The sequence below is a fragment of the Macaca fascicularis genome, chromosome X (assembly GCF_037993035.2).
Source record: "Macaca fascicularis isolate 582-1 chromosome X, T2T-MFA8v1.1".
NCBI classification, from domain to species: domain Eukaryota; kingdom Metazoa; phylum Chordata; class Mammalia; order Primates; family Cercopithecidae; genus Macaca; species Macaca fascicularis.
Genome location: NC_088395.1, coordinates 155,650,363 through 155,664,369, shown reverse-complemented (window position 1 = coordinate 155,664,369; position 14,007 = coordinate 155,650,363). Strand labels below are relative to the sequence as shown.

At 45.1% G+C, this 14,007-nt stretch overlaps 1 protein-coding gene across 1 annotated transcript; it reads left to right on the top strand.

The window, feature by feature from the left end:
- The first annotated feature begins 6,390 nt into the window (after positions 1-6,390).
- Positions 6,391-7,609, top strand: LOC102124602 (melanoma-associated antigen 8-like). The gene is made up of 2 exons (XM_045383547.2): positions 6,391-6,535; positions 6,611-7,609. The coding sequence occupies exon 2, from the start codon at positions 6,674-6,676 to the stop codon at positions 7,607-7,609; it is 936 nt and encodes a 311-aa protein (XP_045239482.2). The 5' UTR covers positions 6,391-6,535; positions 6,611-6,673.
- Positions 7,610-14,007: the final 6,398 nt, after the last annotated feature.

Below are 14,007 nucleotides of genomic sequence, written 5' to 3'. Positions count from 1 at the left end.
GATCTGAATGGACAACAAGGGCCCCACACTCCCCAGAACACAAGGGACTCCAGAGAGCCCAGCCTCACCCTCCCTACTGTCAGTCCTGCAGCCTCAGCCTCTGCTGGCCGGCTGTACCCTGAGGTGCCCTCTCACTTTCTCCTTCAGGTTCTCAGCAGACAGGCCGACCAGGAGATCAGAAGCCCCAGGAGGCCCCAGAGGAGCACCGAAGGAGAAGATCTGTAAGTAGGCTTTGTTAGGGCTTCCAGGGTGTGGTTCGCAAATGAGGCCCCTCACAAGCTCCTTCTCTCCCCAGATCTGTGGATTCCTCCCCATCGCCCAGCTCCTGCCCACAGTCTAGCCTGCTGCCCTGACCAGAGTCATCATGTCTTCTGAGCAGAGGAGTCAGCACGGCAAGCCTGAGGAAGGCCTTGAGGCCCAAGGAGAGGGGGCTCTGGGCCTGGTGTGTGCGCAGGCTTCCGCCACTGAGGAGCACGAGGCTGCCTCCTCCTCTACTCTGGTTGAAGGCACCCTGGAGGAGGTGCCTGCTGCTGGGTCACCCAGTCCTCCCCTGAGTCTCAGGGCTCCTCGTCTTCCCTAACCATCAGCGACAATACTCTATGGAGCCAATCCAGTGAGGGCATCAGCAGCCGGGAAGAGGAGGGGCCAACCACCTCGCCAGACCTCACTCACCTGGAGTTATGGTCTTGACCATGATCTTAACAGAGGGCCACTGTGCCCCTGACGAGACAATCTGGGAGGCGTTGAGTGTAATGGAGGTGTATCATGAGATGGAGCACAGTTTCTTTGGGGAGCTGAGGAAGCTGCTCACCCAAGATTGGGTGCAGGAAAACTACCTGCAATACCGCCAGGTGCCCAGCAGTGATCCCCCGTGCTACCAGTTCCTGTGGGGTCCAAGGGCCCTCATTGAAACCAGCTATGTGAAAGTCCTGGAGTATGCAGCCAGGGTCAGTACTAGAGAGAGCATTTCCTACCCATCCCTGCATGAAGAGACTTTGGGAGAGGACAAAGAGGGAGTCTGAGCAGGAGTTGCAGCCAGGGCCAGTGGAGCAGGTTGGGGGAGGGCCTGGGCCAGTGCACGTTCCAAAGCGACATCCGCCACCTTCCCTATTCTGTTACATGAGGCCCATTCTTCACTCTGTGTTTGAAGAGAGCAGTCACCGTTCTCAGCAGTGGGGAACAAGTTGGGTGTGAGGGAATACAAGGCAGACCATCTCTTGGTTCCTGTTCTCTTGGGCGATTTGGAGGTTTATCTTTGTTTCCTTTTGGAGTTGTTCGAATGTTCCTTTTAATGGATGTTGTAATGAACTTCAACATTCATTTCATGTATGACAGTAGGCAGACTTATTGTTTTTTATATAGTTAAAAGTAAGTGCATTGTTTTTTATTTATGTAGGGAAATCTATGTTATTTATTTGAATTGGGACAACATAACATAGCAGAGGATTAAATATCTTTTTTAATGTGAAAGAACAAAGTGGTAAAATGGGTGAGATAAAGAAATAAATTAAATTGGCCAGGCACAGTGGCTCACGCCTGTAATCCCAGCACTTTGGCAGGGTGAGGCAGGTGGATCACGAGGTCAGGAGATCGAGACCATCCTGGCTAACACAGTGAAACCCCTAAAATACAAAAATACAAAAAATACAAAAATACTAAAAGTACTGAAAATACAAAAAAATTTAAAAAGTTAGCCAGGTGTGGTGGTGGGCTCTTGTAGTCCCAGCTATTCGGGAGGCTGAAGCAGGACAATGGGGTGAACCCAGGAGGCGGAGCTTGCAGTGAGCCAGGATTGCACCGCTGTACTACAGCCTGAGCGACAGAGTGAGACTCCATCTCAGCTTATTTGTAATTTACAATCAAGACTTTTTCCAAGTGGTGAATGGATATAACCTACAGTACATCCAGAAACTGAAAATGTATTTAAAGCTCAATCCACCCTCTGTTGTTCTAGGGCTGGCAGTTTTGGGGGTCAGTTCCACCAAGTGGTCAGGGAAAACAAATTGCCATCTTAACTCTTCCAAATAATCCCAAACCGTGGCAATTGTTCTACTCATTTTCCAGGGCTCCGTCTCCTGCACTGAAAAAGCAGATAAAGACATCCAGCCTTTATAAAAAGAACATGTGAGCCACGTGTTCACTCATATTGCAGCAAATGTCCTAAATGGATAATTGTATATTCAACACAACAGTGGACTAAACGAACAAGCAGCTCATATGCAAGGAACAAAAATATTATTTAACAATAGAAAACTTCCATTTTAATTTTCTACATACACGATAGAGTAGAAAAAGCAGTCAGGTCAATGGATACAGAAAAAGCCTCTGAAATAAATTTTATGCGATTTCAAATGAAAAACTTTTAGCAAACCTAAGATTCAAAGGCACATTAACTTTCTAAAATTGGCGGGAAACATACTTGAATGTGAAATGTTAGAACCATTCCCGTCCTGGTCTGGGGCAAGTCACTGATACATGCTTTCATTGCTACCGTTCATAGCTGCAATGGATATCAAAAGGAGAAAGTGTCAGAGCTATGGATATCAAGATGAAAAAGAGGTATGAAGATTGAAAAGAAATAGATTGTATTTTTCACAATATGACCGTTAAGAAAATTCGAAGGAAGAGACGCATGGAATGTTCAAATGAATAAGAGACTCCAGAAGACAGCATGCAAAGACCACTACAGCGAATACAAGAGACTTGCCACACATAAGCAACTTAGAACATTAAATTAAAAATACACCATCCCCGACAGCATTTAAACCCAAAATATAAAGAAGAAGAAGCCTAACCAAAATATGCAAGACATTTACAGAACAACTGTACAAGTTTGCTGACAGATTCAGAGAAAAAATTCTCAAATAAATGGAGTAGTATATGATGTTCACTGATGAGGAACAGAATATGGCAAAGGTGTAAATCTCACTTAAATTAAATAAAGAGTGAATGCCTACCTGTAGCTGCCAAAGTGACAATCAAGCCCAGGCTGCTGTGCTCTACTCCCAAAATCAACTGTGGAAAAATATAGAAGGGAAAAAGAAAAATAAAACAACAATATCAGCAACAAAGTCTAAACAACGAAACAGAGAAAAACCCTGGGGAAGATTGAAGACTGTGTTGAACTGGTACTTGTGTTCTGGGCAGGTGGAGAGGCAGGGAAGTTGAGGAGGTCTGCAACCACTGCAGATGACAGGGTGTGTTGCAGGAAAAGTTTTAAATGACCACCTCACATCAATGCACAATCTGAGTCTGCACCTCAAAACACGAGGCCAGTAGCCACGAGGTAATATCAGGACACCAGCAAAATTGGATTGATTGAGAGACTATGGCTCCAGAGTTCTGCTAATAACAACTAGAGACAAAGAGAAGGTTAGGACTGACTTTCCAAAATATTATTACTTTAATTAAATATATAGAATGAACTAGAAATAGAATAGTATGAGTGAATCACACATAGTATTAGTAGATATTGTTTAATAAAATAAGTACATATAGTCCACACACATATATGTATGAATATATGTAAAGATACATACATATAAATACATATAGCTATATAATATAAACATATATACATACATGTATGTGCTTATGCATGTAAACACAAATATGATCTACATATACCATATATAATGCACATACACAATTGGCATAGATGAAAAATTTCTTCCTTACTATAGGAAGGAGGGTTAAAATACGAAAATCACTGAAGTGGACTAGGAATGGTTAGATAACTTCAAAGCTCAGGACCTCCGCAAATTTCTTGCAGCTGCTCAGCCTCTTCAGTGTAACAATAAGTCATTTAGTACACAAAGGTTTGAAAGGTCGACCTCTGGCTGGGGAAGAGCCTCCGTGGGAAGGTGTGTGTCTTCTCCCAGAGGTCACTAGAATCGTGAGTGCTGCAACCCCGCAGGGAGCGTCTAGCCTGGGACCCGCAGCCATTCTCTGTAAGGGGTGCAGTTGTGCAAATGCTCAGAGGTGACAGAAATAGAGTATTTCCTAAAAGCAGGATTCGGGAAGAGGACCCTCCTGAGTGAAGACTGAGGGTTCACCCACACCCCATAGGGGGGGCACAGAATTCAGCTCAGCCCCTCATGTCAGCCCTGAAAGACCCCAGCAGCCTTGTCCCCCCACCACACCCTTCCCCCCACTGCCACCTCAGGAGACTCGGGGTCAGAACCTGGGTCTGAGGGGTGCAGACCCCATCAGCAGAGGGCGGGGCTCCAGGCTGTCCCAGATCTCCAGGTGAGAACCTTGAGGAATGACTGAGCCGCCCCTCCCTGCCCCGCGCTAGAATCCGGCTCCACCCTTGCCGTCAGCCCAGGTGAGCCCCGGGTGGCCGCTTGTGACGCCGCTGACGACGCGGCCGCATGGATCAGAGAGAAGCGAGGCCCTGCTTCTGAAGGGTTCGCTTGCGATCGGCTGAGGGAAGCGGGCCCAGACTCTGTGAGGAGGCGAGGTGAGACGCTGAGGGGGCACTGAGGAGGCCCCCGCCCCAGACAGAGGACCCTCAGTAATCCAGCGCCGCCCCTGCTGCCGGCCCTGGACCACTCGGGGGCGGACTTCTCAGGCTGGGCCACCCCTCACCACCTCTGGCTCAAGCCCCAGGGGACTCTGGAGTCAGAGCTTGGTGTGACCAGGGCAGGGCTGGTTAGGAGAGGGCAGGGCCCAGGTTCTACCAGACATCAAGATCAGGACCCTGAGGGAGGGCTGAGGCCCCACAGAACACATCTCTGCCTCTGCTGTCAGCCCTGGGAAGCCCTGGGCTCAGTGGCTGGGCATGGCGGCCGGACATGGCGGCCGGGCACACTGATTCTGATGTCCGCATAGGGGACTGATGCAGGGAAGGGGCTTGGTATCATGAGCACGGCTTCAGAGGAGCAGAGGGACGGCCCAGGCCGTACTGGGAGATGAGGGAGACCTGAGAGGACCAGGAACCCCAGGACAGGGGACTCACCTTACCCCTGTCTGAGACTCAGGCGCCTCCACATTTGGCCTCAGGAAACCTGCCCCTGCTCTCAGGCTGGGGCACCGCGGATAAGACTGTGGGGAAGGGATGTGCTCCCCCACTCCCCAGTCGGGGGCCTCAGGGAGCTGCAAGACACATCCGTGGTTCAGCAGGAAGGAAAGGACCATGCCTTGCATGGAGTAAATATGAATACCTGGATGACATCCAGACAGAGAAAGCCCCCATGAAACCTACTTCTGTCAGCCTTGGAAATCCTATGCAGGGGTGCCCGTGTAGTGCTCCCCTTACTTCTGCCTCCGGGGTCTCAGGCAGGTGGCAACCTGGGTCTGAAGGGTGTCCTCAGCTCAGCAGAGGGAGCCACACCTGGTCAGCACAGGGAGGAATCCAGGGTCTGCCTGGAGTCAAAGGGAGAAAGGTTGGTGAAGACTGAAGGTAAGAAGGTACCTACACAGCCCAAAGAAAAAGGGAACTTGTGGAGCCTGACTTGGGTTCTCAGTCCTAGGAGGCCTCAGGCATGGGTAACATGTGGCACGCTCTCATTTCTGCCACATGGTTGGGGATGGGCAGTCTCAGGAGGGTGAGAACCATGGTCCCAGTGTCACTCACAGGTTAGCACAGGGAGCCACACCTGTTCAACAGAGGGACGGGATCACAACATCTGCAGGAGCCAACGTGTGTACCCTTTGTGATGACTGGGGGTACTCCTGGCCTAGAAAGAAGGGACCCCACAAAGTCTAGCTAACTTTGGTTATTATCTGTGGGGAAACCCGATCAAGGGTGGTCCTAAGTGGCAATCTCACCTGTGCTATGGGCAGGAAGTTGGGGAAACTCAGGAAGATGAGGACCAACCAGGATCCTCACGTTTGGACACATGGGCCCCAATGTATTTTGTGTAGCTATTGCTGTTTTCTCACCCTAGGGCAGGACACATGGACCCCAATGTACTTTCTGTAGCTATTGCTTTTTCCCCAGGAGGCCTTGGGCACATGGGGCCAGATGTGGGTCCCTTTATGTCCTTCTCTTCCATATCAGGGATGTGAACCCTTGATCTGAAAGTTTCTCAGGCAGGAAAAGGGCCAGATCCGGGCCCTGCCAGGAGAAAGATGAGGGCCCTGAGTGAGCACAGAAAGGACCATCCACACAAAATAGTGGGGAGTTCACAGAGTCAGGCTCAACCTCCTGACAGCACTGGGGTACTGGGGCTGTGCTTGTAGTCTGCAGCCTGAGTTCCCCCTCGATTTATCTTCTAGGAGCTCCAGAAACCAGGCTGTGAGGCCTTGGTCTGAGACAGTATCTTTAGTCACAGAGCATAAGAGGTCCAGGCAGTACCAGCAGTCAAGCTGAGGTGGTGTTTCCCCTGTGTGTATACTAGAGGCCCCTCTAGCATCAAAACAACAGGAACCCCACAGTTCCTGGCTCTACCAGCCCTTCTGTCAGTCCTGGAGCCATAGCCTTTGCCCAGAGGCTGCACCCTGAGATGCCCTCTCAATTCCTCTTTCAGGTTCGCAGGGAACAGGCCAGCCGGGAGGTCGGGAGGCCCCAGAGGAGCACTGAAGGAGACCTGTAAGTAGGCCTTTGTTAGGGCATCCAGGGTGTGGTACCCAGCTGAGGCCTCTCACACGCTTCCTCTCTCCCCAGGCCTGTGGGTCTCAATTGCCCAGCTCCGGCCCACACTCGCCTGCTGCCCTGACCTGAGTCATCATGCTTCTTCGGCAGAAGCGTCAGTCCTGCAAGGCTGAGGAAGGCCGTCAGGCCCAAGGAGATGCACCGGGGCTTATGGATGTGCAGATTCTCACAACTGAGGAGCAGAAGGCTGCATCCTCCTCCTCTACTCTGATCGCGGGAACCCTGGAGGAGGTGCCTGATTCTGGGTCACTGAGTCCTGCCCAGAGTCCTCGGGGTGCCTCCTCTTCCCTGACCGTCACCGACGACACTCTATGGAGCCAATCCAATGAGGTTTCCAGCAGCAATGAAGAGGAGGGGCCAAGCACCTCCCCAGACCCAGCTCACCTGGAGTCCCTTTTCCGGGAAGCACTTGATGAGAAAGTGGCTGAGTTAGTTCATTTCCTGCTCCGCAAATATCAAATTAAGGAGCCGGTCACAAAGGCAGAAATGCTGGAGAGTGTCATCAAAAATTACAAGAACCACTTTCCTGAGATCTTCAGCAAAGCCTCTGAGTGCATGCAGGTGATCTTTGGCATTGACGTGAAGGAAGTGGACCCCGCCGGCCACTGCTACGTCCTTGTCACCTGCCTGGGCCTCTCCTATGACGGCCTGCTGGGTGACGATCAGAGCACGCCCAAGACCGGCCTCCTGATAATCGTCCTGGGCATGATCGTAATGGAGGGCAGCTGCGCCCCAGAGGAGGCAATCTGGGAAGCGTTGAGTGTGATGGGGCTGTATGATGGGAGGGAGCACAGCGCCTATTGGGAGCTCAGGAAGCTGCTCACCCAAGATTGGGTGCAGGAAAACTACCTGGAGTACCACCAGGTGCCCGGCAGTGATCCTGTGCGCTATGAGTTCCTGTGGGGTCCAAGGGCCCTCGCTGAAACCAGCTATGTGAAAGTCCTGGAGCATGTGGCCAGGGTTAATGCAAGAGTTCGCATTTCCTACCCATCCCAATCAAACAGTAGCTAACTCTTGCCTTCCTTGTACCTCTTACTGTACACTGTATAGTTAAAAAATGCATATGTGTACCTGAATTTGCTTGGCTTGAGAATGTGATATAATTAAATATGAATAAAGAAGTCCCCTTGGTCACTGGCTCATGTTTTCCTGAAACATTCATTGAGTTTCTGCTATTTGGAAGACCCTGGGTTAGTATTGGAGATGCTAAAGTAAGCCAGGCCCAGCCCTAACCTTATGGTGGTTGAGTCTAGGATCTGTATTCATATAACTAAGCTGGCCAGGTGTCCCCTAAGATCTAAAGGAAATATAAGAGAGGGGTGAGGGTGTGAGGCAACAGGTGAGAGTGGTGGAGTGTACATGCCCTGAGCCAAGGCCTTTTGGGCTTTGGGAAACTACAGTGCCTTTTGGGTGAGCTGATTCTAGTGAAATGGGTGGGGGCAGAGCCAGATTCTCAGAGGACAAGAGAAAAGCTTGGAAAGGAAAATTGCTCAGCAGTTCCTTTTGGATGGTGGAGGAAACAGAGAGTCATCTCTTCCTGGGGCAGGAATGGGAGGTGTCCTACACGCTTGTCTCAGTGCGGTTGAACACAGCACATGAGGTTGGTGATGGATACCTATCCTATGCAAGGGTTTCCTGAGAGATAAGCATGAATCTGCTGGGATGTGAGGCCCAGATACCACTGGCCAGGTGCTTTTCTGTCTGGCTGGGAGAGCCAGAGCTGACTCCTTTAAAAAAGCATTCTAATTAGCTTATCTCAAGTGTCATTTGGCCAACTGTAAGAAAGAGAAAGATTTTCCATGGTGACAAAATGAATGAAAAGTAGGTGCTTTCTGTTGAGGACCTACTGTGAAAGATGTTATGGGATCTTCTATGAGTGCTCATCCACATCTTGGCTCCTCTGTCAAAGGCACAAGGGACAAGTACTCTCCCAGCCAGCATGTCTGTCTGGGCCCAACACTTTCCCGAATTATAACACCCTTTCCCTGGTCGCCAACACGTTCCCTCTATTCCAACTCAGAGGCCAAGCCTGGTGCTTGTGCTTCCTTGCTGCCTCTGGAGGCTGCACGGAATCCCCTGCTTTCCCCAGAAAATGGAGCATCCCTGTCCCCTGCAGAACTCCCCTAGCTTTCCCACGGCTCACCTTCTGTCCTGTCCCACAGCCACAGCCACCTGGTCCTCCCTCCCTAGGAGTTCCATACACATTCTTTGTTTTCCCAATGGGCTGTGAATAGACTATACTTTGCCCATAATCTCCTGACTCTTGGGAAACATCCCTGAAGGTGGAGAGTAGGTTCTTAAGCCACTCACATATTCGCAGTAGGATTCAATAAGCTTCTTATCTGAAGCTGGGGACTGAATAGGCAAACAAATGGATAGTGCTCAGAAACTCCATTCCTTCATAAGAGGTAGAAGAGGAGCAGCCATCCTCTAAAGCTGAATTCTTACATCCTCTAAAGCTGAATTCTAAAGCTGGGCTCCTCCTGGGGCATGAGAAATGGGTCCTTGATGGACATGCCAGCTGGAATTTGAAAAGAATAATTAATCACTCTTCCACTGCCTCCTCTCTGGCATCTGCACCCAGGGACATACTGGCTTTCAGTGTGACTAGTGACACCTGCGCAGGTGTTCAGGCAAGAACAGTTATGTGGAGAGTAGCAGTATGTTGGGTAAGATTCTGCCCCTGCATCAGATGGAAGGAGGAAATCCGCAGCCTCCTGAGGTGATAGATGGCTTTGCAAAGGGAAGTGCAGTCAATGCTATGGAGTAAAGAAGGTGAAACCTCCCTGCTGACTTTTGCAGGATCTTCTTCCATTTGATGGGTTAATGCATTTGAATGCATCTGATACATGGTAGACACTTGCAAATTCAGATAATTTCAAGGCAAAACTGGTCTTCTCAGAACCGTCTATAAGAAATGAAGAGTGTAGTTAACATGACAAATTAGAGTTTGTATGTAGTTTCCTCTACTTCTGGCTGCATTCATAGCTGTTGTTTCTCCACAGCTACATTTTCAAATTTCTCAGATTGACATGGGTCATTTTAGCTAGTCTGATCTATGGAAGAAAAAAAAAATCTTGGTTTCGTCAACCCCTTTTACTGTTTCCAGAAGTTTCTGAAGTTTCAATTTCATTAATTTTTCTCTTCATGTCTATATCACCCCCACATTTTTGTTTTCCTCAGGTTTAATTTACTTTTGTTTTCCTAATTATTTAACATCAACGATTAGATGTTTTATTTGAGTCCTTTGTTACTTTCTTACATAAGCACTTAAGGACATAAAAAATCCCCTAGGGACTACGGTAGCTGATTTCCACATATTTTAAAACATCATATTACCATTTTTATTCATCAGAGTATGTTTTCTAATTTTCCTTAAGAATTTTTTAAACAAAGAAGAGTGAAAATGTGTTGTTTATTTAAAATTACTTAGAGACTTTACAAATATGTCCTTTGTTATATTTTTATTTTATTTTATTCTGGATTTTTAAAATTTATACTTTGTACCATTTCAATTATTAAATTGAAATGTATATTTTGAAATGTATACTTTCATCATATTAAAAGGTATACTTTGTACAACTTCAAATATTTTAAAGTTGTTAAGGGTTTTTTTTTTTTTTTTGGTCTATCTTTGTAAAAATTCCACATACACTAGAAAAGAATATTTATTCTGCTGTTCTTCTGTGGCATGTTCAGTAAAAGCCAGTCAGCTCAACTTGGTTCTTTGTGTTGTTCGGGTTGCTCTATAATCCTGCAGAGTTTCTGTCTACTTCAATCATGTACTCAGACAGGGGTTTTGTAATCTCCAAATGCAAGTGTAGATTTGACTATTTATTCTTTCAATTCTGTCAGATGTTTCTTGTATTTTAAAACAATGCTTTTAGGTGAAGTAACAGGATTATTATGTCTTGTTTGTTAATCGACTCTTTTGTCATTGCATAATGTCCCTATTTATCCAGGGTAATTTTCCTTCCCATAAAGTTTTTTAAAGTTTACTTTTCTTTTTTCCAGCTTTCTTTTTTAATTTTCAATTTCATTATTTAAATGAACAAACAGTATTTTTTTTTCTTTTTCTGTCCAGTTCTGTGTGTGTAGCTCATGTGTAAATTCATGGAACCACCACCACAATCTTCATACAAACAATTCCGTCACCCTCCTCTCCAGAAGAAACCCCTTTTACTTGCTATACATTTATAGTTATACCCACACATCTACAACTAAGAGTGGGAACCACTCACCTGTACTCAGCATTTCAGTTTTCTCTTTCAAGAATGTCACATGAAAAGAAAAAATAGAATACGTACCTGGTTCATTTGAACCAGGTGCAAAGAGACTGGCTCTTTCCACACTGCAAGACACCTTTGAGTTTGATAGACCTTGTTGTGCATACTAATAGTTCACTCCTTTTTATTGCAGAGTAGTTATTTCATAGTATGGATGCACAAAAACTTCATTATCCATTTATTCACAAAAATACATTTGTATAATTTTCAGGTTTTCTCAAATATGACTAGACCTGCTATAAACACTCACGTAGTAATGTGTTTAAAAAATTTCTTAGTCATTTTCAAATATATGTTATTGTAGCTCATTATGCCTTAATATGCATTTCTCTAATAGCTGTGATGCAGAATAATTTCTCATGTGCTTCTTTGTCATGCATGTGTCCACATTGGACAATGCCCTTAACATACTAGGCATTGAAGCAACACACCTCAAAATGATATAGCCATCTAAGTACAAACCTACAGCCAACATCATATGGAATGGACAAAAGCTGGAAGTGATCTCCATGAGAACTGGAACAAGACAAGGATGCACATTTTCACCATTCCTATTCAACATATTATGGAAGTCCTAGCCAGAGCAATCAGGCAAGACAAAAACATAAAAGGCATCCAAATAGGAAGAGAGGAAGTCAGATTATCTCTCCTTGAAGATGATATGATTTTACACCAAGAAAGCCCCCCATAATCTCTGCCCAGAAGTTCCTAGATCTGATAAATAACTTCAGCAAAGTTTCAAGATACGAAATCAATGTACAAAAATCAGCAACAATTCTATACACCAACAACATCCAAGTGGAGAACCAAATCAAAAACATAATCACGTTCATAATAGTCACAAAAGTATAAAATGCCTAGCAATGCAGCAAATCAGAGATGTGAAACACATTTACAATGGCAGTTACAAATACTGCTGAAAAAAAATCGGAGATGACACAGTCAAATGGGAAAACGTTACATGATCGTGCATAGGAAGAATCAATATTATTTAAATGCCCATAATGCCTAAAGCAATTTACCGATTTAATGCTATTCCTAACAAACTACCAATAACATTTTTCACAGATTAGAAAAAAAACTATTCTAAATTCCAAATGGAGCCAGAAACGAACCTGAACAGTCAAAAGCAATCATAAGCAAACAGAATGTAGCCAGAGGCATCACAGGACCCCACTCTAAACTATACTATAATGCTACAGTGACCAAACCATGATACTGTTCTCTAACACAGGTCATAAGCAAAAACAGCATAGACAGAGGCATCACAGGACCTGACTCTATACTGTAATGCTACAGTAACTAAAATGTGATACTGTTCTCTAACACAGGTCATAAGCAAAAAGAGCATAGCCAGAGGCATCACAGAGAGGCATCACAGGATCTGATTCTATACTATAATGCTACAGTAACCAAAACATGATACTCTTCCCTAACACAGGTCATAAGCAAAAAGACCATAGCCAGAGGTATCACAGGCCCTGAGTCTGTACTCTAATGCTACAGTAACCAAAACATGATACTATTCTCAAACACAGGTCATAAACAAAAAGAGCATAGCCAGAGGCATCACAGGGCCTGACTCTAAACCATGCTATAATGCTATGGTAACCAAAACATGATATTCTTCTCTAACCCAGAAATAAAGACACACAGCTATAACCATCTGATCTTCAACGAGATTGACAAAAATGAGCAATGAGGAAATGACTTCCTATCAATAAATGATGCTGGCATAACTTGCTAGCCATATGCAGAAAATTGATAGTGAACCCCTTCCAGTTTCAACTCAAGATGAATTCATCTTTAATCCATCAACTCAAGATGAATTGAAGACATAAATTAAATCCTAAAACCATAAAAATCCTACAAGAAAACCTAGGAGATACCATTCTGGACGTAGGCCTTGGCAAAGATTTCATGATGAAGACTCCAAAAGCAATTTCAAAAAACCCGCAAATTGATAATAAGACCTGATTAAACTAAAGGACTTCTTCACGTGAAAAGAAACTATCAACAGAGTAAACAGAAAAGCTACAGAATGGGAGAAAAGATTTGCAAACTATGCATCTGACAAAGATCTAATATCCAGAATCTACAAGGAACTATAAAAAATTAACAAGAAAAGAACAAACAACCCCATTAAAAATGGGCCAAAGACATGAGCAGACGAGCAGACACTTCTCAAAAGATGACATATACACAGCCAACAAGCATGTGAAAAAGTGTCCAACATCACTAATATAGAACGGCAAATTAAAATTACAGTGGGATACCATCTCACAACAGTCAGAATGGCCACTAATAAAAAGTCAAAAAATAAAAACTGATGCTGCTGAGGTCGTGAGGAAATTGATACTCTCCTGGTGGGAATGTACATTCCTTCAGCTATTGTGAAAAGTAGTTTGTAAATTTCTCCAGGAAATTAAATCAGAACTACCAATCGACCCAGCAATCCCATCACTGGATATGTACCGGAGGGAATATAAATTGTTCTACCATAAAGACACATGCACACATATGTTCATCGCAGCACTATTCACAGTAGCAAAGACATAGAATTAACTGAGATGCCTATCAATGGTGGACTGGATAAACAAAACGCGGTATATATAGAACATGAAATACTATGCAGTCATTAAAAATAACAAAATCATGAACCTTGCAGCAACATGGATGGAGCTGGAGGCTATTATTCTAAGCAAATTAATGTAGGAACAGAAAACCAAATACCACATATTCTCACTTATAAGTAGGAGCTACACATTGAGCATACGTGGACACAAAGGAGGGAACAATAGACACTGGAAACTACTCTACCAATGTGGGAGAGTGGAGCTAGGGGTAGGGTGACAATTTGAAAATCACCTATCTGATACTATGATGATTACCTGAGTGATAAGTCATCAGTATACCAAACCTCTGTGACACGCAATATACCCTTGCAACAAACCTGCACATGTACCCCCTGAACCAAAAATAAAAGTTGGAAGAACCAAAGAACCAAAACCTAATTAAAATTTTTTAAATAAATAAATGCAGTAAAGACTGTAAAGCCAGAAAAAAATTTCCAAATCATTTTCCACAGTTTTTGTACTATTTCATACTTCCCACTGGCAACAT